At 43.7% G+C, this 22,730-nt stretch overlaps 1 protein-coding gene across 1 annotated transcript; it reads left to right on the top strand.

Annotated features, from left to right (window-relative positions):
• Positions 1-1,480: 1,480 nt before the first annotated feature.
• LOC311525784 (uncharacterized protein) lies at positions 1,481-22,046 on the top strand (the record flags this gene model as incomplete). The annotated part of the gene is made up of 4 exons (XM_084638121.1): positions 1,481-1,678; positions 2,815-2,879; positions 20,387-20,745; positions 21,442-22,046. The coding sequence occupies 4 exons, from the start codon at positions 1,481-1,483 to the stop codon at positions 21,918-21,920; spliced, it is 1,101 nt and encodes a 366-aa protein (XP_084494247.1). The 3' UTR covers positions 21,921-22,046.
• Between the last annotated feature and the right edge of the window lie 684 nt (positions 22,047-22,730).

Genomic DNA, 22,730 nt, shown 5'->3' with positions numbered 1-22,730 from the left:
ATTGAGGATATTAAACTTTCTGCTTCAGAATATAACCCAGTCTCTAATGATTAGAGATCAGAATGAAACCTAATATTGGGGCAGATTATGGCTGAGCAATATATATAGATATAGATATGCTGAGCGGTATGGCTTCCTCTAGAAGTTGCAGGGTTCTTACACAGGGTTCTGATACTGTCACTGTTGTAGATAGGATACTGAACTAGATGAACCTTAGGTCTAATCCAGTGTGACAATTCCTGTGGGGTTTTTTTTTAATTGGTTTTTAGCTAAATATAAAACCCAGAGGGGAGGGGAGGCAGCTCATTGTGGTGAAAAGAAGATACAAATAAAGAGGAAAGAAAAATGGAACAGGAGAGGAGTAATCCAGAGAATACTGCAGAAGGAAACATGTACAGCAGATGAGTAATCTTTATATTCCTTCCTCTCCAGAGACAGGAGATGTTGGTAGTGTACAGCTGTGGCTCACTGAGTAAATGTCAAAGAACAGAGATAATAGGTCAGATTCTGAGTTGCAGTCTGGCCCCTTTTAGCTGCCGTGGCAATGCAAATAGGTCAGAAAACAGTCCTATTTCCCATGTTGGGAATTTCCCCAGAGTGAGGGAGACCCCAGTTGCATAGAGCTGAAAGAACCCAGTTGCCCTCAGTGTCTCCTGGAAGTGGGAGGGGGTATGGCCGGAGTGCTTCTGCTATTATTGTGATCCCCAACTGGCAGGTGGCTAGGTAAGTACAATTGGCCTTGAAATCAGGGAGCTGCAACTGCCACCTTTGTGGTCCTGCTCTCAGCTCCACACAACTGGGGAAAGCTGGGAAACTTGCTCAAGTCATTGGGTCTTTTGTGTGCCATTCTTTCTGATGCCTCCATATCTGCAATGCATATAAAAACTAACACGCATAGTCTTTTGCTGGCTGATCAGATGCAGGTTCTAGAGGAGGAAGATGTGACAAAACATCAGCCACATTACTTTCTCCTCTAATGTGTTCAATGGTAAAATCATATCGTGGAATTTTCCATCCTTGGCAGTGGATTCTATGTAGAATCAGAATAGATTTGTTAGGTTTTAGCATGTGAATTATACGGTTATGATCAGTCATTAGAACGTGGCTTTAGGAAGGGAAGGAGTAGTGTTGACACACTACTTGACACACATTTGCAATGAGACAGAAGTTTGAAAGAATGATAAATGGAAGGTGTAACTGCTATGTAGCATCTATTGATCTTGAGAAAGCATATGGCTTGGTTCCACCGAGCTGGTGTTTGGAGTATTGGAATGGATGGGAGGGGGACTTCAAGAAGTAGAGATGATAGAGGAGCTATAGCAAGGGTCAACAGGTAAAGTGGTAACAATACATAGAATTTCTGAGTTTTGAGATGATTGTGGGATTGAGACAAGGCAGTGTACTAAATCCACTTCTCTTCTTCCTACTTATGAAGTTAATTAGTAGGAGAACCAAGCCTGAGGAGACAAAGAGAAAACGAATGTATGCTGACAATTTGGCCCTTTTGGATGACAGTAAGGAGGAAGTGGTGAATATGGTATCAGAGTGGGCATCTGTGTTTGAAGGCCAAGTTTTGAAGGTAAACACAAAGAAAACTGAAGTTATGCAAGTAGGAAAGGTGGAAGAAAAGCTGTTGATTGATGTTTCAGGAGAGAAGCAGAATCAGAAGAAAGAATTTGTACTTGGGAAGTACACTTAGTGCCATCTGAGAGAGATCTGGTTAATTGAAGAGGAGAAGCTAATGTGCATGGATGGCAATGAAAAAAGTGGCAGGAGTACTGTGGGACTGGCAAGTAAGTAACAAACTGAAAGGAAAAGTGCATGCTACGTGTGTTTCTCCCTGCCTGCTCTATGGTTTAGAAACAGTGGCTCTCATGGAGATGAAAGAAAAGGAGATACAGGTTGTAGAAAATAATATATTGAGGAGAATGACAGGCAAGAGGAGGGTGGACAGTGTGCATGGAAAAAGTTGGGGGAAGATGAACTTGGGATTCTCACTGATAGATAGTCCAGAGAGTGCACATTTGAGGTGGGCTGGACATGTGGAAAATACATGAAGAACAACCAGCATGGGAAGAACTGGGCAGCAAGAAAGGACATGGGGGATAGAGGATACAATGGAAAGACACTGTCAAGAGAAGTTTGAAGAGGAAGGGACTGGAACTCCAAGACCTGTGCACCCGTGCTATGGATTAAAAGGAGTGGCAAATAACCATGGGCACCTGTGACCCCATGTAAATGGGAAAAGGAGTTGAGAACTAAATTGAATCAGTTATTAGAATAAATGTATGTCCCTAGAGGTACATGTGAAAATATTCTATAGCCCACACAGAGCCAAAGGCTGTTTTGTGCTTATTGGCAAGTAACTGCATATACCAATGATTTTTTGATCCATTATTATGTATTTAGAGCAGAACTGCACATAAATCTACAAGGCTATCATCAGCTACTACAAATGTTGGTGAATCCAGTTATGCTCCACACAGTTCTTTGGTTAAAGCACTTCTTAGCGCCCAAGAAGCTGATTCTTTTTTAGAATTGCACTCTTACTCAATATCTTTCCTGATTTCAGAACAGCTCTGCTGACTAATGTTTATATACTTTGGAATAAACTTCATAAGGAAGCCACAAATTCCCAGAATTTAAGGCATTAATTACATATTCTCTAGCCTTGGAGCCTTAAGAACAGTTTCCAATTTCTTTTGATCAGTCTAAACACCATCTGAGGAGAAATAGGAGTCTGAATATATTTATTTCTGTCCAATTTTAATCCTCTTATGAAATCAATCAAAAATTTTCTCCTTCTCCTTCTAGCTCCTCTGCATTAGCAGCAAAACCAACAACATCTGTATTCCAAACAGTACCAGGCCATCTGCAAAGTACTGGATACATAGCTTTTTGGTAAACCTGAGGCGCATAAGAAAGACCAAAAAGAAATTTGGAAGATCTGTACTAACTACAGGGAGTTTCAAAGTCATCATATTCCTGGATTCAGTTAAAGATGTTTATTAAATTTAGCCTTAAGCTCAGCAAAATCTTTTGAGCCTTATATAATGTGGAGTATCTTATAATTTATATGTTTCAGAGTAACAGCCGTGTTAGTCTGTATTCGCAAAAAGAAAAGGAGTACTTGTGGCACCTTAGAGACTAACCAATTTATTTGAGCATGAGCTTTCGTGAGCTACAGCTCACTTCATCGGATGCATACCGTGGAAACTGCAGCAGACTTTATATATACACAGAGAATATGAAACAATACCCCCTCCCACCCCAGGACAGTGGGGTGGGAGGGGGTATTGTTTCATATTCTCTGTGTATATATAAAGTCTGCTGCAGTTTCCACGGTATGCATCCGATGAAGTGAGCTGTAGCTCACGAAAGCTCATGCTCAAATAAATTGGTTAGTCTCTAAGGTGCCACAAGTACTCCTTTTCTTTTTATAATTTATAGTTACAGGGTGATGTTCTCTAACACAGTGGTTCTCAACCAGGGGCCTGGGGCCCCCTAGGGGGCCTCGAGCAGGTTTTAGGGGGGCTTCCAAGCAGCGTCAGCATTAGATTTGTTGGGGCCCAGGGCAGAAAGCCAAAGCCGGCTGAAGCCCAGGTCCCTGAGCCCCACCACCCAGGGCTGCACTGAAGCCTGAGCAATGTAGCTTCGTGGAGGACCAGGCAATTGTTCTGCTTGCAACCCCCTACCGCCAGCCCTGGCTTTTATATGCAGAAAACAAGTTATTGTGGCACAGGTGGGCTGTGGAGTTTTTATAGCATGTTGGGGGTGTCACATTCCCCTCTGGTGTTATCTGGACCAGTGATCTGCTAAGTCACTCCAAACATTGACTCTGGGAGCCAGCCTTACCCTGCTTTGCTGTGAGAACCCCCACTCCTGGGCAGTTCACGCACAGCCTCTGGTGTGTAAGCTGCTCCTTGAATTGTGTGACCCAATGACACTAGCCAATATCTCTGGTCCCAGACACAACCCTAGGAACCTCCATCTTGCAGTGTCCAGTTATGCCTGCTGGACACTGCAAGTTTATATGAGTTCGTCAATTTAACAAATAAATTGATATGTACCAGGCTTGTTATCCCAAGGGGAGTCTCTGACACACTTCAAACCAAATGCACTGCTTCAGGTAGAATAAACAAACAGATTTATTAACTACAAAGATAAATTTTAAGTGATTATAAGTCAAATCATAACAAGTCAGATTTGGTCAAATGAAATAAAAGCAAAATGCATTCTAAGATGATCTTAACACTTTCAGTGCCCTTACAAATTTAGATGCTTCTCACCACAGGCTGACTGGTTGCTCTTCAGCCAGGTTCTCACCTTTGATCAGCGCTTCAGTCACTTGGTGTGGTGTCTGTAGATGTAGGTGGAAGAGAGAGAGAGCATGGCAAATGTCTCTCCCTTTTATCATGTTCTTTCTTCCCTCTTGGCTTTGCCCCCCCCGCCACTTCAGAGTCAGGTGAGCATTACCTCATCACTGTCCCAAACTGGCCAAACGTAGCGGGGTGACTCACTCGAGAGTCCAACAGATCCTTTGTTGCTACCTAGGCCAGCATCCTTTGTTCCTGTGAGGCTGGGCTGGGTTTGTCCCATACCTGCCCTGATGAGGTGTGAACTGCCTCTCTGCTCTTGGAGAGTTTTTGCCTGGGCTTATTTTAAGCCATGAGGATACATTTTCAGCCTCGTAACTACATACATGAAATTATAACATATAACATTACTATAACTTTACTATAACAACAATGCTCAGTGCATCATGAGCCTTCCAAAGACAACTGACATGACAAACTTTGCATTGGATACCACACAACCATTTTATAAGGATGAGCATGGGGGTGCTGGGTGTTCCACTGAGGTACAGAGCATCACAGGGGGGCCTCAGAAAGAAAAAGGGTGAGAACCTCTGCTCTAACAAACAACCTTATTAACCTTGCTTACAATTACACTGTAAGCAGGTTGACTTTCCACCATACTTTGAAAAAATTATATCTGCAACGATTAAAGTCCAAATCTCCCCTATTTCTGCCTTTATTCTTAACTTAAATAACAGAAATAACAATACATAATCATCAACCAAAGCTTTTTCCTAGGATTAGATATTCTTAAAGTTTTCCCTGTAGGACCTTCAATCCCAACCCCTAGTTTGTTCTGCCTTATATAGGCACTCAAATCCTTTTTATTTCTTGTTATAGAGCTAAAAGGCCCCACCTGTAATCACTACAGAGAGAGTCAAAAATAATTTGCATTTCTATATATGATTCAAGCACCTAATATCAGGATGGCTCAAAAAAAGTCTTGCGTGTCTATGATTATTATTATGAATGTTATTGTTTATATTGCAGTCACACACCCACAGATCCCAACCAGGATCATCATCCCATTGTGAAAGGCAGTGAATGAACACATACAAAGATTCCCCAAAATGCTCACAAGACGTGGCATGCCAAGACAAAAGCATGACAAACAATGCAGGGAAAGGGAAATGAGAGGATAACAGGAATATCTTTAAGAGGTTGCATAGGCTACCTGTGTGCACAACATGGTGGTTTCAAATCTTTTAAGCGTACTGTTTTTAATTGTTATTTTTAAACATGTTGAGTTTTTATGTATTTATTTTTCTACACCTGTGAATTAGCCACTGTTAGCTGTCTTAGGATCTGATGCCCTGTTACACACACAGATCTCATACATATGCTTTTCAGGCACTAACAGAAAATGTAATATCCATTTTCTTTCCTACATGTCATCATTAATGCCTGTATGTAGCATTTTATCCACTTCCTGGTTCACAACTTCTATTGTGACACATTGACTGGGTGACAAACTGGGGCTTAATGGCGTGACTTTAATCTCTGTTACAACCTTGTGCCAGTACAGTCTAAGGCAGGGGTGGCCAACCTGAGCCTGAGAAGGAGCCAGAATTTACCAACGTACATTGCCAAAGAGCCACAGTAATACAGCAGCAGCCCCCCACCAGCTCCCCCACCCTGCTCCCAGTGCCTCCCACCCACCGGCAGCCCCGCTGATCAGCACCTCCCCCTCCCTCCCTGCACCTCCCGATCAGCTGTTTCTTGGGGTGCAGGAGGATCTGGGGGGGAGGGGGAGAAGCAAGGGCACTACAGGCTCAGGGGAGGGGGTGGGAAGCGGTGGAGTGAGGGCAGGGCCTGTGGCAGAGCCAGGAGTTGAGCACTGAGCCTCCCCCCCCCCCCCCCCCCGGGACATTGGAAAGTTGGCACCTGTAGCTCCAGCCCCGGAGTCGGTGCCTAGACAAGGAGCCGCATGTTCACTTCTGAAGAGCCGCATGAGGCTCTGGAGCCACAGGTTGGCCACCCCTGCTCTATGGGCTTTGAATAGTGAGTGTCTTGGACTTGGTACTTGATTCACTTTGCCTCTCCTTTGTAGTATATGTTAAATCAAAACTAGATTTCCTGTTTAATAAGGTTATGATATTTCAATCAATAGCATATACATGTCATCACACACGTCTTTTCCAGTTAATCTGTTCTTTGCAGTATCCTGAGTAACATAATTGGTGTTGCCTGCACATTATACAAAACAAGTTGAATGCTTGGAATTAATTCTGATGTTTCTGGATTATTAAAAAATTTAACACTAAGATTCCATTTCTGCAGTGAGTTTTGCATGAGCAAGACATCTGTGCCTCTGTGGAGTTCATTACAGGACTGGGCCTACATTTCTTTTACTTCACTTGGCAACCTTTGTTCACTAATAGTAAAAGATTATTTTACTTTTGAAGACATAAAATAAACATTCATCCAATTCTGAGTCACTCTACAGAACAGGTGGGGCACTCCCATTCCCTGCCTTTTGAGATTGATTGTTTCAGTGTTTTTCTGTCCAGTGTTTTTCTGATTGTTTGCTTTCTTTCCCCAAACTCCAGCCACATGTTTCATTTTTCTACAGAAGAGGCAATTGGTACTCCTTACTCTACTTCTATATGGCGTTTCTGTAGTCAATTCACAACAATAGCAGGCACAATTATTATCTGAATTAGTAACATAAATACATTTTTCACATGCTGTAACCTCACTTCCTGGTTTGAAACTGGTTCAGTCTGAGGTGTGGCTGCAGTTGGTTATGCTCACATCTAAAGTCTTAGCACAGTGGCTTTCAACCTTTTTTCATTTGCAGACACCTACAAAATTTTTAATGGAGGTGCAGACCCCTTTGGAAATCTTAGACATAGTCTGCAGACCTCCAGGAGTCACTGGACCACAAGTTGAAAACCACTGTCTTAGCAGACACCAGGTCCCTCCTGTGGTGACTCATATAGTTGTGCTATGATAACTGCATTTTCTAGGGTCAAACCCACCAGTTGTAAGGATTTCTTAGTGTTTTGTGAGCATGCTATGACTTGATCATGGATCATGCTTGATGCAGATATACCAAATTCACAGTTACATTTCCAATGACTTCAGTGGGACCAGGGCTTAGCCCTTAAGGCATTTACATATGAGTCATAGTATTCATCAGGTACTTGCAGTAGCTGTCTGAATTTGTACTCTCCTGAAATTGTATTTCTTTGTGGTTTGAAATAAGCATTTAGTGTAGCCTTTGTCTTTTCAGATATATCCATCCCCCTTTGTGCCTCTTTGTAGACTGTGGTAATATTGCTCATTCATTCTCTCCTCTGCTTTATCTAGTCCACTGACAAAGTTTCAGGATCAGAAGGGATTCCTCTATCCATGTTGTATATTCTGCATATAGATCAGGTGTGGTGCTGTAGAAGGGCTTAAGTGCTAGTAAATTTGGTTTGCTGGTTTTTGCTATCTCCCATTGCCAGAATGTTGTGTTCTTTAGGAAATATGATGTATGAAATATGATTGTTTTTATTAAATGGTAACAACAAAACCATAATGGATGGAAACTGAGACACCAATCATGCTCCTCAGATTCATGCATGAAAGGGACTCCACAGCAAAGATCTCCTCTTCCTGCCCAGAAAAAGGGCTCATCTGCATCCTCTCCTTCCCAAGATCCTGTCTGCTGTGGGCTTATGATATATGAGGCCAGAGAGTATGAAAAATGGGTAGGCCAGGGGCATGGTGTGGGATGTATACCGTACCCCACTGTACCCAATGGAACTCTCACTACATATGTCATAAAACTAGAGGCTGTATAAGATTTTAGCTATGATCATGGATACATTCAGCTTGTGGCTAAATCACATTATGCAGTTATCATATCAGCTCTTAGAAGCTGGGCTTGGTCAGTACTTGGATAAGATGTTTTCAAGGAGCATCTTGGTGCTATAGGAAGTGGTGTTTCTATTCCATAGTCGGTGCTGTTCTCTCTGTCATCCTGCAGTAATGTACCAGCCTGATGCTAGGGGGCTTGGTGCTGCTGAAAATAACATTTTTGCATGAAATAAATAACACCGGTCCTGCACCACTTGCTGTTGGAGATCTAAGAGAATAATTTGTAGACCACCAGATGTTAGCTGTTCTGGCTGAATTCCAGTGTTGGTAGATATTTTCTGCCTATCTGAATGTTCATTCCAGTGTCACTTGCTTATATTAATATTTTTTATTTCAAAACTACTGTGTGGAGTTGCTGTTGAACTTCTACAGTGACCATACTTCACACTAGAAGTGGCTGAATTTGAGAGAGAAATAAAGCAATCCTTGTGTACCACCATTTGTAGATCATTAGTGAAGTGTTGTGGACCCATTGGGAAGCTTAATCTAAAACAAACATTTTTTTAATTGTAACATTTAATAAATGTCAAAACCAAACTCTGTATACAGTGTTGTGAGATAATATCTTTTATTGGACCAACTTCTGTTGGTACAAGAGACAAGCTTTTGAGCTTTTGTTCAGGTCTGAGAAATGTAATCAGAGTGTCAGCAAAATACATGATGGAACAGATTGCTTAGCATAAGTAGTTAACACATATTTCAAGGGACCAGACTTCCAGAAGGTGTTGGTGTGATGATGTGGGAATCTAAACCCCTCATCCCCAGCCGTTTTTCCTCCTTTCTCCCTTATGACTGGGGCGGTGTTAACAGGCCACTTGAGATTCACTGGGCATTGCTCCAAATGAAAACCTAGTCCATCCATTTCTTCAGTATGACATACTTGCAGCTTTTCAGGCATAGTCAATTGTAACTCTCAGTACTGCACTACTGCTATTAAAATCTGCATGTAAGGCTCTCAGGACACTTCTTTTCTTTTCTGTCTTTCTTCATTTCCTTTCTCTGATGGCTATGGAGTGTACCTACTGTTTCCATTTGCTTGGGCTAGTGCTTTTGGACCTGTGCCTGGGATGGTAGTGCCACAAACACCAGGTGGTCCACCCAGACTTCAGAAGGTGTTGGTGCAATGATGTGGGAATCTGTTTGTACAGCTTCTGAATTCTTTTGTTACTGAGGGATCTTCATATCCCTTTATCTTTACCAAAGTGTAAATTCCATTTTGTATGTGCAGCATTTTGCCTTCTCTTGTTCATTTGCCTCCATGTGGGGTGGGGAGGAGATGGGGCGGTGGGGAAGGGGCATGGGATGGAGAAGAGAAGGGGATGGGGGAAGCTGGAGCCCAGCATACAGCATCCCCTTGGCAGAAGCTGGGGCTCCCCTGTTAAGCAGGCCCATCGAACCCTCACCCTGACAAGCCCCACCTCCCCTGCATCTGTACCACCCCGATAAGCTCCCACAGACACCCTCCCCACTGAGCCCCAAACACCTGCACCTGGACCCCCACCCAAATGAACCCCACCTCCCCTGCACCTAACCCCCCCCTGCTGAGCCCCAAACACCTTCACCTGGATCCCTTGCAGAGTCCCATTGCCCCTGCACCTGGAACCCCGCAATGAGCTTCTGTGCATCCAGATCTCCCACTGGGCCACCTGCACCCAGATTGCCCCACAGAGAACTCTCTTACCCCCACCTGGATCCCCCCACACTAAGTCCCTCTGCACTTGGATCCTGCGGCTGGGCTGAGCCTGATCACCCACACCTGGTGCGCCTGGCACAGGGGGGCAGGGCCCCAGGGTGTTTCTGGGCCAGGCCTGGCCCTTGCACTGTGTCAGGGTCGCGTGCAGCCTCACTGCCAAGTCCCTGTCCCGGAGTGGGGTGAGGGGAGGCTGCAGGGTGATCTCCCACCTCCATGCAACCAGTGGCCTGTGCTCCCCACTGCCATGTTGGAACCGCCACATTTATTTATTGACAAAATTAGCAGAATTTTAAAATATTGTGTGCAGAATTTTAAAATTTTTGGTGCAGAATCCCCTCAAGAATTTGGGGTGCTGTGCAACTGTGATGGTGGGACTGTAAGGAAGGTGGTGGGCAGTGGGGAGGTCTATGGGCAGGGGGTGCTGGGCGAGCGGTGTGGTGTGCAGGGTGCTGTGCAGTTGTGGTGGGAGGCCAGCAGGGGAGGTCTCTGGGAGGGGTGGGGGCTGGGCATAGAGATTGTGGCGGAGATCTCTCGGCAACGGGGCGCTGGGCATAAGGGTGGGGCATTGGGCAGGGGGGTGGTGTGGTGCGTGCCTGCCCTCAAGGGGAAGGGGCATGCTGGCAGCACAGGGCTGGGCCTCCACAGAGGGGAGCACAGGGGCTGTCCTGGGGGACAGGGCGGAACCAGCACCACCCCCCTGCACTCACTGGTGGCGTGGCTGGGGCTGGGCCGCTGCACTTCTTGCCGCCAGTGAGTGCAAGCCCGGCCCTGCTGCTGCCCTCAGTGGAGTGGGTGTGGAGCAGGGGCGGGAAGAGGTGGGGCTGGGGCCATGGGGAAGAGGCGGAGCAGGGGCTCGAGCAGCACACAGCTGCGCAGGGCACCAGGTAATTGCGTATGGGTAAGGACGGCCCTGCCCTCCTGCTCGACTGCACAGAGCAGGGCTGCTCCCACCGCGCTGTGCCTCATTGTCCCCAGCCCAACCTTCACTCTGGAGACTGACCATCCCGTTCCCCTGCACCTTGCCCCATGGGGGCCCACAAATATGTTTGGCACCAGTCCCACAAGCAGTTAATCCAGCCCTGCCTACCACATGAGTGAAACTGTAACTCAGAAGGTTCAGACCTGTGGTGGGATTCTGGGAAAGGAGTGCTTAAGCTACAGGGGAGTCTGAGGAGTCAGCACTAAATTCAGGAGCTAAGCAGCTGGGCCCTGGGATCTCAGGAAGGGGTGCTTGTAATGGAATGCTAAATTGTAGTATTACTATTCAGTCACTAGGTGGCATTGTGTGTAAAAACCTTATTTAAGGTATCCTCAGCCAAAACCTAGCAGAGCATTACAGTATCTTATGATGAACACTTCTGCTATGTACCTCACTAAAAAGGAAGCACTGTAGCCAGTTCATACCCATACAGGAACATGACAGAGCTAACTAGAGGATTTGCAGCCCAAGAGGGTCTAGGGGGGAGGGATAGCTCAGTGGTTTGAGCATTGGCCTGCTAAACCCAGGGTTGTGAGTTCAATCCTTGAGGGGGCCACTTAGAGATCTGGGGCAAAAATTGGAGATTGGTCCTGCTTTGAGCAGGGGGTTGGACTAGATGACCTCCTGAGGTCCCTTCCAACCCTGATATTCTATGAACTCCAAGGCAGGACCAGATTCTGTTCAGACTCCCCTGGGTGTAAAACACCTGAGGATCCTCCAGTGGTTGGGTCCCCTCACAGCAGTCTGGTGGGCTGCCAGCAGGGTACCCAGATCTGTGACAATTGGCATCTTTCTCTTTTTTGGCTTTGAACTGGTTCAGTTGGTGTCCGTAGCTGGCCAGCTTATGTCAGCCTTCTGTGTCCTGGTACCTGGTTCAGTTCTTGAACTCCACAATGCTGCACATAGCTAACTGTGTGAAATTTTCTCCTGCAGATGAGGAACTTGATGCAGACCATCAAGACCAGGTTCTTTGATACAGCTGGATTAGGGTGACCAGATGTCCCGTTTTTATAGGGACAGTCCCATTTTGGGGGACTTTTTCTTATTTAGGCACCTCTTACCCCCACCCCTGTCCCATTTTTTCACAGTTGCTATCTGGTCACCCTAAGCTGGATTCCCTAACATTGTAGGTGATGGACTGTATTCATGTGAGCATCATGGTCCTTATTGTGGGTATATGTATATGAAATATGCCTGAATATGCAAGAAATATCTATCTATATAGGTTTTTATAGTGTGCCCATCACTTAGTATCTGAGGACATGACTCATAAGGGTATTATTATATATTTTCTGCCTAGTTATCCAGGGAGTACCATGATGCCCAAATGTCTTTGATCTGTTGAAATGTAGAATGATTCTGTCTGCAAGGCCTGAATTCAAGCTTTGGCTTGTAAACAAGCAGCAAACACAATGAGGCATAAGTAAGAAAGTTATAACATCACTGCTCACATCCTGCTCACACTCCTAACAACCCTAAGTTATTTTGTGTAATTAGTAGAAATGTTTCTATATTATTGTTATTGTTCCTATTGCTATTTCTTGTCAAATATTTTATAAAGAAACCAAATATTTCCTGTGAGTGTATGTAATCCAAAATATTGTTCTAGTGACTGGAATGTGAATGTGACATTGACTGGAACAAGACTAGACAAAATGAAGCTGGCTAGTCTGTTTTCATTGTCCAGCTGGAATGAAGTTTAGAAAGTAACCAAACAGCATCAATAGTCAAAAGTTAGTTAGATTTAAAATTCTTTCACATTTACTAAGATATTATTATTAACACAGATTACATTTTTAATATATTTAGATACTATTTTAAAAATCTGACTGTATCCCTTTAAATGTTGCAGTCGGAAATCTTCACCCTAATCTGCCTAGCAACAAGTGACTCTCTGATAACAGAAAACTAGTTCTTTCTTTCTTCAGATATATAATTCTACAAGTAATAAGGCTCCAGATAGATTGAAAATTCTTTGAGACAAGGAATGGGTCTTAATCTATGTTTAGAAAATATAGTGTAAATTTACACTGCTAAATAAATGATTATTTACACTAATATTAAGATAAAGGTATACATATTTAAATATAATTCATACAATATAAGTAATATACTATCCTAAAGGAGTACTATATTCTTTCAGAAGTAAATAATTCATTCATTATATCAGTATTTGTAAAATATGTAATTACATTTCTCTGTATGTAGATATTTAAATAGGACAAAACGCATGACAGCAAATAAAGATAAATGAAAAGGTTAACCATGCTTAACATTAGGCACATGAGTATTCCCACTGAGTTCAATGGGAATACTCTCATGTGTTAAGCATGCATGCACGCAGGTATTTGCAGGATTGGGGCCTAAATAAACTAGATATGGGCTCAAGTTATAAAGTTTTGATCTGGATTTGAAGCTTGGGAGTTCAGATGCAAGATCATAGAAATATGGAACCAGCCATGACATTTAAACCCAGATGCAGATCCAAGTTTCTTCAAAGTTTGGAGGTATTTGAATCTGTGATTTTGCTTCAAGTTCATCTCTAGACAAATTGATTTTTAAAATGTCAATCTGAAAATTTTCCATTGCATTTCACACTATGAGACTAAATGCTGAGTAGTCCTATTGACCACCTCCATAAGTAATGATTTATAGGGTTAAGTGAGACCATAATTAGTACTGGGAATTATTAAAATACAGTACTGGTGAAATTTTTCAAGATATACAAATAACTTCTTGACTTCCATTTTCCAAATCTATATAGGATGGAAGTAACAAGACCATTTCCCCCCTCTCTAGATCCATGTTACTGTGTTTTCCATGGCAGGTTTGTTTTCAGAACTCATAGAAGGAAAGCTTTTTAAAAAAAAATAATCTCTGTAGGATTTGGATAATTGTAGTTAAGTTACAGGAGCAGCATGAATTTGAAACATCAAGTTCAAAAGATACATTAAAAATAGTTTCAGATTCTTCTCCTGCTCCTGAGTCCCACTTACTATTTTTTGTGTTTTTACAATCACATTGTCTTACTTTTAAAAATTGTTTTTCTCTCGTACTTTGCTGTGTGCAAAACTCACACAAGCTTAAGGAGAAATGGACTGACTGTACAGGGAACACTGAAATGGGCTACACACAAAGTTGTTGTCAAATGCACAAAGTAAAAAAGAATAGAGAAATTGTTTCACTTTCTCTAATATTACTCAGTTAGAGTAATCTCTGGTGTTTTTTGTAATAATAGTAAGTGCAGATGTGACTTTTAATGTTGACAAAAGAGGGTAAATGGCTCTTATCCTTGAGAAACCACTTTGGATGACAGCAAACACTGTCATTCAAACACTTTTTGTTAATTTATAGAAAGGGTTTTCCCAAATATTAGCATGTTCAGAGTTCTCAGATGTTGGTGATTTCAGTCCACCTTTGCTTTTGAATGCATTAACTGCAGCTTTCTAGGTTCCATTTAAATGTCAAGGACCCTACCCTACTCTCTATAAATATTAAAGAGGATATATGCAGAGGTGAAGCCTGTCTATTCAGTTCATTTTGTCTCTGGCCTTCCAGTCCCTAGGTTTTATTTCTTCATTTAATTTCTTATCAGGCTTTGTAATGAGAAGCCGTAACTAACATCAATGGCAGATCCTGGGATTGGCAGTTGCTGCAAAATTTAAGCTTTCTTAAAAAGGAAAAAAGGGGAGGAGAGTTCTAGCCCTCTGGCCACTGCTCTTCCTTTGATCTTTTCCATGTTGAGATTTTTTTTTTGCCCTGTATTGTGGGTTGCTTATTGTCAGCGCTTCCTTCTCTCTATTACTGTGCTTCATACTTCTCTCCAGATGGCAGCTAATACAAAGAAAAACATAATTTGTCCCATGGAGCAAAAAGAATGAGGGTGTAATGGAGATGACTTTTTTGTCCCTCCAGGTGGCGCTGTTCTGCATAGTGACAAATGAAAAGTGAAATGAAAGCAACAATCAATTTTTAAAACAGCACCTTGTTTTCTGTGTGCATGGGGCAAATTCTGCTCTCCACTGTCCCAGGCAATACATTGTCATTTACTAGCATGAACACAATTATTAAAGCAACAGATAGTGTAGAGTGTGATAAAGGATTTACCTTTTTAATTTTTTCTGTTATATACCCTTGATATTTGGCACACATCTATCTTTATTTTGGCATGTATGAAACAGCAACTCAACAATAAGGTATCCTATATACAGTGTGCCTGATTCTTCTCTCATGGTGTAAATCAGGAGTGATTCCACTGAAATCAGTGGAATTATACCAGTGTAAGTGAGATCAGAATCTGCTATATTAGAGGTTTCAGAGTAACAGCCGTGCCACAAGTACTCCTTTTCTTTTTGCTATATTAGAGTTTCTAAAAAAAAATTCATTAAATGAGGATTGCAAGAATGCAGAATTCAGCTTTCCTTCATATTCTGTCAAGGGGTCTGATCGGGTCCTTGGTTTTCCCAGAAGCAGCAAGGAGAATCCCAGAACAAGAATCAAATAGTCATCTCTTGATAACCAAGCCATGATTTCAGAGGGAAAACACAATGGAAGGAAACAGTCACTAAAACATGGAAGCTGAAGATTTTAAACAGTTTTACCCAAAACTTTATTAATCACTTGTTGGAGATTATTTATAAACAGGCATGAAAAAAGCAAATTTCCTATTCCTCTGCCTATTGATAATGAATAAAATATTTTATCAATGTTTTCTAATAACAAATGAGAGGATAAATTGAAGATAGATCCTGATTCTGCAAATATATGTGTCAATTCAGGTAATTGCCTGCATGGAGTCCAACGAAAATCAGGCATCAGCACTTGTGCATTTGTTTGTTAGGTTCAGGGCCATAGCTTTTTAACACTAATGATCCGGTTCTTCAGTGTGCTTGTACATCTGGGACTGTATGATTAATATACTTTTTCTGGGTATTTGGGTTTTTTATATGTTACACATCTAGGTCCAAAATTCAAGGGATTAGAGATTTTGAATGTTTTGATTTTTTTGGGTGCCCAATTTGAGTCATCTTTTAAAAGCCTGATTTCTTGACAGTAGGTACTCAGCACTTTCTGCAAATCTGACCTCCTTAAGATGTCTCAAGCTGAGCACCCAAAAACTGACACCCAAAATCATTGGTCACTTTTGACTGTTTGGTAGTAACACAATGTGTTTATTTGATAACATTTAATTTTTGTACATATAATATACTCATTTATTTACTTATCTGACAGTTCTAGAAATCAATGTGAGTTTTGGCAATGAGGTCAGTAGGACTGTGACCCTAGATGATGTATAGTGCATGCAATTGTTTTTACTATAACTAGATAATTATGTCACTTTCATCTTAGTCAGAACAATGAGGAGTAAGAAACAAAGCTGAAAAATGAAGCTCTGAGAGGCTGACTCACTCAGTTTCACTAAGACTAGCATCATGAGGTGCAAATTGCATTTCCTGAACTTGCTGCTCCCAAGGGAAAACTTATTATCATGAAAGACCCCTGATGGGCGGCAGCTTTAGTTCCACCAATGGCTCCACTGACTGACTCAGTCTACCTTGCCTACGCCTGCTCCTCACACTGCACTCACTTTTATATCTGCATTGGCTGCCCTGGCAGAAGGGAGGGTGGAGATCCCTTTGCAGGTGGACTTTGCACCAGGCCTGCACTGGCTTCGGCTGCTAGAGACTGGACTGCAATAACAATTTCCTGATAAGCTTTCCCAGAGCGATAACTTGACAGGTACTGTGGGAACTAATTGAACAGCTGGGATATTGCTCCTCTCTGCCCTTCAGCCTTTAATATTAATAGGAAAGTTGCTAATTACAAATTATATTCATAGTGATAACTAGCAGCAGGTTGCTAAAGATTTCTAGAAAACTGCTTTAAACCAAGCAGGATTACCTTTAACTCTTTGAGTCCCGAAATGAATGAAATTTAGTGGGTCACAAGTGTATAGGCCAAATTGAGTTAGACTGCGTACGTAAATACCCAAAAGGCTGCAGCCAGGAAGGGAATCACAAAGTGGAAACTGCCTGTCCCATTTCTGGCTCGCCTGCAAGCCTTTGGTGACCAGAAGAAAGGAAGAGCATTCGAAAGCAGGGCTTAAGGGTCAGGGGGCACAGTCTACCTGCTTTACCCTATGACTTCACACAGATCTCTCCTCTCACATAGCATATTCCTGGCTGCAGATTACCCATGTGCAGGACTGTTCATGGTGCTGAGGATGGTCAGAATAGGACATGCTCTAACATTTTTTTTCAGCATGAATATGCAGCTATTTGGTGGGGGAGGAAGAGTTACTCTGTTTTAGTGCTTGGGACCAGAATTTGGTTCATGTGTCTGAGTATGTTTGCTTTTGTTTTCCCTCTTATGCTTGTCAGGTTATAGGGGTTTTTCTCCTACATTCAAGTGAGATTCTTGTGCGCTTCAAATTATTCTGTGATTTTAGAAGAGTAGAATGCACTCTGGGTCATAAGGACCAAGGAAGTGCCATAATGGAGATACATTTGGAGTCTAATGCTACAATGGTGCCTAGCACAGAGGCTACTGGGCCATGCCACTAAAAGGGGACAATATGCAAGCCGTAGACATCTGGAGTAGCAGTGCTGGAGCAAGATGGAAAAAGTCACAGGTAAGCAGTGATCTGTGCAGCAGCATGTTTGGCGATCAGAAATAAACTCCTCTGACTGCAGATTAAATATTTTTGTGAAATCATTTCTAGAAGGTGAAGGAAGGCCTACCTCTGCTTTTCCACTAACACCTGTTGTAGGGGATATGAGGCCATCCATCCTTCTGAAGACACAGACCTGATTCTGTACAAAGTGAGTGTAAAGTGCTACTCTTGGTGTGGTGGAGAATTCTGATTTGGTAGTGTTCTACACCCACTTTGCACGGGTGTAAATTACTACACAAGGAACAAAGTAATGGAAAATCAGGCCCAAAATCATCTGCTGGAGAAGAAGGGGAGAAGGTCACCCAAATTCCATCTGACGGCCCCCTTTGCACAGACTTATTACCAGAGGCAGGAGAGGGCCACCTCATCCACAGAGGTCATGGGGCCATAGTCTGCTGGATCCCAAAAGAAGGTGGAAGAGAGGGAGCCTTCATAGGGGTTCAATTCAATTTACAAATGAAAAGATGTAATCCCTCCTGGGAAGAGCTGATCTAGCTGACATGATGCAATCGTTTGTGTAGTGTGCAGTAAGGAGTGGTTCAGGTGCGGCAGGATGAGCATTGCAGCAATGGATACTCAGTCTGTTCACATCTTGTTTATCCAAACTTATCTTAACTGAACCTCAGGACACTGTAAGACTCACCCATCATTCATGTTTGGTTAACTTTTCCCACCATTCCTGCTCATATAGTTTTTATTATTTAAGAATTCTTTTATTTTACCTGTAGAGTTTTGTGTTTTCTATGGAAATTTTAAAACCTCATGACAAATGGGGATAAAGCTTTGTTTTCAGGCTGGTTGACTGGTTAAAAATATGGATTGGATGAGCTGCATCAACTCAGTTGGTATATGGAAAGAATTATGAATTATAAAAGGACTAGAGTGGAAGGGTCAGATTCAGTCTTGGTGTATGCTTCAAATTCAGTGGAGTTGTGCTCACTTTTAATAGTGCTGAACATGGCCCAGTAAGTTTGCAATTCACAAACAATTTATTTTATTCCCAAAAGATTTTGAGAGAAACTTTCTTTGAATCCAACTACTAATCATCCCGTGGGTGACTCATAGGTAAATTACTTATAAACTTAACAATCAGAAGAGCTTGCCAGATACACCAGTTGAGCCTCCCAAAGATGGGAGGGAAGAGAACCAAGCTGGGGGTTATCTCCAAATGAAGAGATGCCATGAGCTGTTGCGTCAGAACTCCATCTCTCCCTCATTTCTTTGGGGCTCTTCCCAGTAAAGCTGGGTGAACAGCTTGTTATAGATATTATTGGTTCCAAGTGTGGACCCAATCACATATATCTGTTATTCATGAGTGGTTCCTAGATAGTTTAGGTGAATAGATTTTTGGTTCATGGTTTATTTATGACTTGTGCTATTCAGACTTTGTTGTTTCTGCTGTATGGTTGGTCACCTCTGTTACAAGTATTATTTCTTCTCTCTGATTATATGTATGAAGTTCATAGAGTAAGATCAAGGAAACTTACTTTCAGGTATGAATTTTTTCATGCACCATTTGGGATTTGTGAATATTTTCTCAAATCTGTGCGGCTGTTCATATAGTTGTACATGATGAATAACACAAGCCCCCCCAAACAGAGAATGCCTCTCTTTTATTTGTGAAAATATTCACAAAAAATTTAAACTATTCAACTATTTCCCCTCATTGGAAATGCGTGAGCCTAACGATCCCATCATTTGATTTCAATGGGAGATAGTGTGATCATGTCCAAAGAGGTGTAGATGAGATCTCAGAGATGATGAGCTGTGAGTCTTAAGAAGTTTGCCTCTTGCTCTGTATATAAGATTTCTGCCATATCACAAAAACATTTTAAACTGATGTTCTGCATAATTCACTCCTATATTTGCACATTTCACCTACTTGGTGTTGACCTTGGAAAATAATATAAATCTATAGGCTAAATCATGTGTCCCTTGCATGGGTACAATGGGAGGGAAGAGAGCATAGGATATCTTTCTTTCCATCACACTCACGCAAGAAGCATCCAGAATACAGCTCCATTATTCCCTGGAGTACTGGACTGTTGAGCTAGCCAAGGCATCCAGCAGTGCTTTTTGTCCCAAAGATAACAGTAAACCCACAATCAGTCCCAGGAAGAATGCATGCTGCATCACTCTTCAGAAGAAGGTGTAAGTGTTGCTGCCCTGAGATCTCCCAGAAACATTCGATCAACCTCTGTCCTGTACAGGTAGAATGTCTGAGCACTACCACAAAGACCCTGTCTACACTGGCAAATTTCCGCGCAGTAAAGCAGCTTTCTGCGCTGTAACTCCCGAGGTGTACACGCTGCCAAGCCACTTAGTGCTCAGAAACTGTGCAGTTGCAGCGCTGTAAAAAATCCACCCTGATGAGAGGCATTGAGCTTTCTGCGCCGGGGCTACAGCGCTGCCGTGCCAGTGTAGACACCCTGGTCGATGACAGCGCTGTGATTGGCCTCCGGGAGGTGTCCCACAATGCCTGTTCTCGCCTCCCTGGTCATCGGTTTGAACTCTTCTGCCCTGCCCTCAGGTGACCAATCATCATCCCCACCCTGTAAATTCCTTTGGAAATTTGAAAATCACCTTCCTGTTTGCTTGGTGATGCGTGCAGTGGTCTCTTCACATCTTTCCAGGTGGCCATGCCTGCTCCACGCAACAGGCGATCCCCTGTTTTGAGCAATGCCGAGCTGCTGGACCTCATCAGCATTTGGGGAGAGGAAGCTATGCAGTCCCAGCTGCGCTCCAGCCATAGGAATTATGATACCTACGGACAGATTTCACAATGTATGATAGAAAGGGCCATGACTGGGACACAGTGCAGTGCAGGGTCAAAGTGAAGGAGCTGCAGAATGCCTACACAAGGTGTGGGAAGCAAACCGCTGCTGCAGTGCTGCGCCCACGAGCTGCCAGTTCTACAAAGAGCTGGACACGATAGTCGGTGGCAACCCCACCTCCACTGTGAAGGCCCCTGTGGATACTTCGTTGGCTCATGTGCCAGTTGAGAGTAGACTGAGCCAGGAGGAGGAAATCTTGGATGAAGGGGGGGACCCAGAGGCAGAGGATGGTTCAGAGGCCAGAGATGAATGCAGTCAGGAGCTCTTCTCTACCCCAGAGGATGCTAGCAGTCACAAGCTGTCGGATCTTGGCGAAGCGCGAACAGGAGAGGAGGCCCCTGGTAAGTGGATCTGATTTTGGGAATTGCTGAAGCGATTTGTTGGGGGCAGGAGGGTTGCAGAAAGCAGGCTTGTCTCCCACCACATGCCTAGTCTGAGCAGTGGAACAGGCTGTTGATAGACTCCCTCACTTCACGGGAATCTCCCTCAGAGATCTCCAGGAAACTCGTGGAGATACTGGGCAATCCACTGCTGTAGGTTCTTCGGCAGAGCTGCTTTGTTTCTTGCCCCATTAACAGTAACTTTCCCACACCACTGTGCTGTTGTGGCAGGGGGACCATTGCTGCACAGAGGCAAGCCGCATAGGCACCAGGACGGAAGCCACAGGCTTGGAGATGACCCTCCCTTGATTCCCTGCTCACCCTCAGCAACGAGACAGCTTCCATAATGATCACATCCTGTGGAAAGTGTGGGGACAGGAATGATTATCAAGCTCCCTGCCCCGCCCCGCCCCCCCCGCCCGCCTACAGTGCTAGCTCTCCCCAAAGCCATGTACAGCAGGGTCTGGGAAAAGTGATTCACCCTGCCTCTGCAGCTACTCACCATTTTGGGGGTCTTGTGGCTCATGTGTGCTTGCCTGGGGTCAGCCAGTTAGTGACTGGTGTGTGAGTACTGGCTGTGTTTTAAAGCACTGAATCAGTGTTGTTTGTGTTGCAAACAATACTGCTTCTGTAAAATGTTGCATTTAAACTTCACAGAGATGACCTTGGGAGGCCAGCCTCCCTTATCGGTGGCAGAATGGCTGCGCAGAATTAGAAAGCGGCCACGAAGAACTAAGGAGGACTTTCTCCATGAGGTTATGATGCACTCTGCCGCTGAGGAACAGGATTTGAAGGAGTGGCGGGACAGCGAGAAGAGGGACCAAAAGGAGAATGCGGCACACCAGAAAGAAGCCATGGAGCAGCTCTTAAATGTTATGGAGCGCCAAGTGGACACGCTCCAGGCAATACTAGCTCTTCAAACCAAGCAGCTCTGCACCCGCCTTCCCCTGCAGCCGCTGTCACAAAACTCTTTCCCATGCGCCCCCCACCCTCACCCCAGACTGCCAACACACTGTTATCAACCTCCTGGCTCCACTATCTACCCATTCCACTCCTCCTCCTTCACAGTCCAGCAGTGTGGACTCCCACTACCCACTGCACTCAACACCCATCCCTCTGCAGTCTGGCTCTGCTGAAGTACAGCACCCACTGCACTGTACTCCAAAGGAGAAGGTTGTATATGATCCTTGAACATACACAAATCTGTAGCCATCCTGGGACCCCTCCTCCTCTTGATACCTTCCCATTCCCCATCTCCCTCCCTGCTGATGAATTTTTTTGTTTGACTCGCTCCTCCAGTTGTTGTCTTTTAATAAAAGAATTGTGTTTGATTGAAATCAATCTTTATTCTATTGAGTGAAAGCAAAAAGAGCACTGCAAAGCAACATACAATTATGTTAAGGCCCCTTCTTGCATCATGTGCACCAATCACCTCCTAGCATTACAAGCACTGCAATCCCAAGCATAGCAACAAATATTAGTCGTTTTCAGCCTCAAATTGCTGCCTCAAGGCATCCCTGATCCTTATGGCCCCATGCTATGCCCCTCTGATAGCCCTGGTCTCTGGCTGTTCAAACTCAGCCTCCAGGCGCTGAATCTCTGCGGTCCAGCCCTGAGTGAAGCTTTCATCCTTCCCTTCACAAATATTATGGCGCGTACAGCACGCGGCTATGAGCATAGGAATATTGTCATCAGCCATGTCCAGCTTCCCATACAGGCATAGCCAGCGGGCTTTTAAACAGCCAAATGCACACTCACCAGTCATCCTGCACTTACTCAGCCTGTTGTTGCACCGCTCCTTGCTGCTGTCAAGTTGCCCCATGTACGGCTTCATAAGCCATGTCATTAAGGGGTAGGTGAAGTCTCCAAGGATCACAATGGTCATTTCAGCTTCCCCTACAGTGATCTTCTGGTCCAGGGAGAAACTCCACAGGAGATAGAGAAGG

This window comes from Lepidochelys olivacea (genome assembly GCF_965140295.1).
Source record: "Lepidochelys olivacea isolate rLepOli2 genome assembly, chromosome: 9".
Lineage (NCBI taxonomy): Eukaryota > Metazoa > Chordata > Testudines > Cheloniidae > Lepidochelys > Lepidochelys olivacea.
Note: the sequence above shows the minus strand (reverse complement) of the source record. Positions and strands in the feature narration are given on the sequence as shown.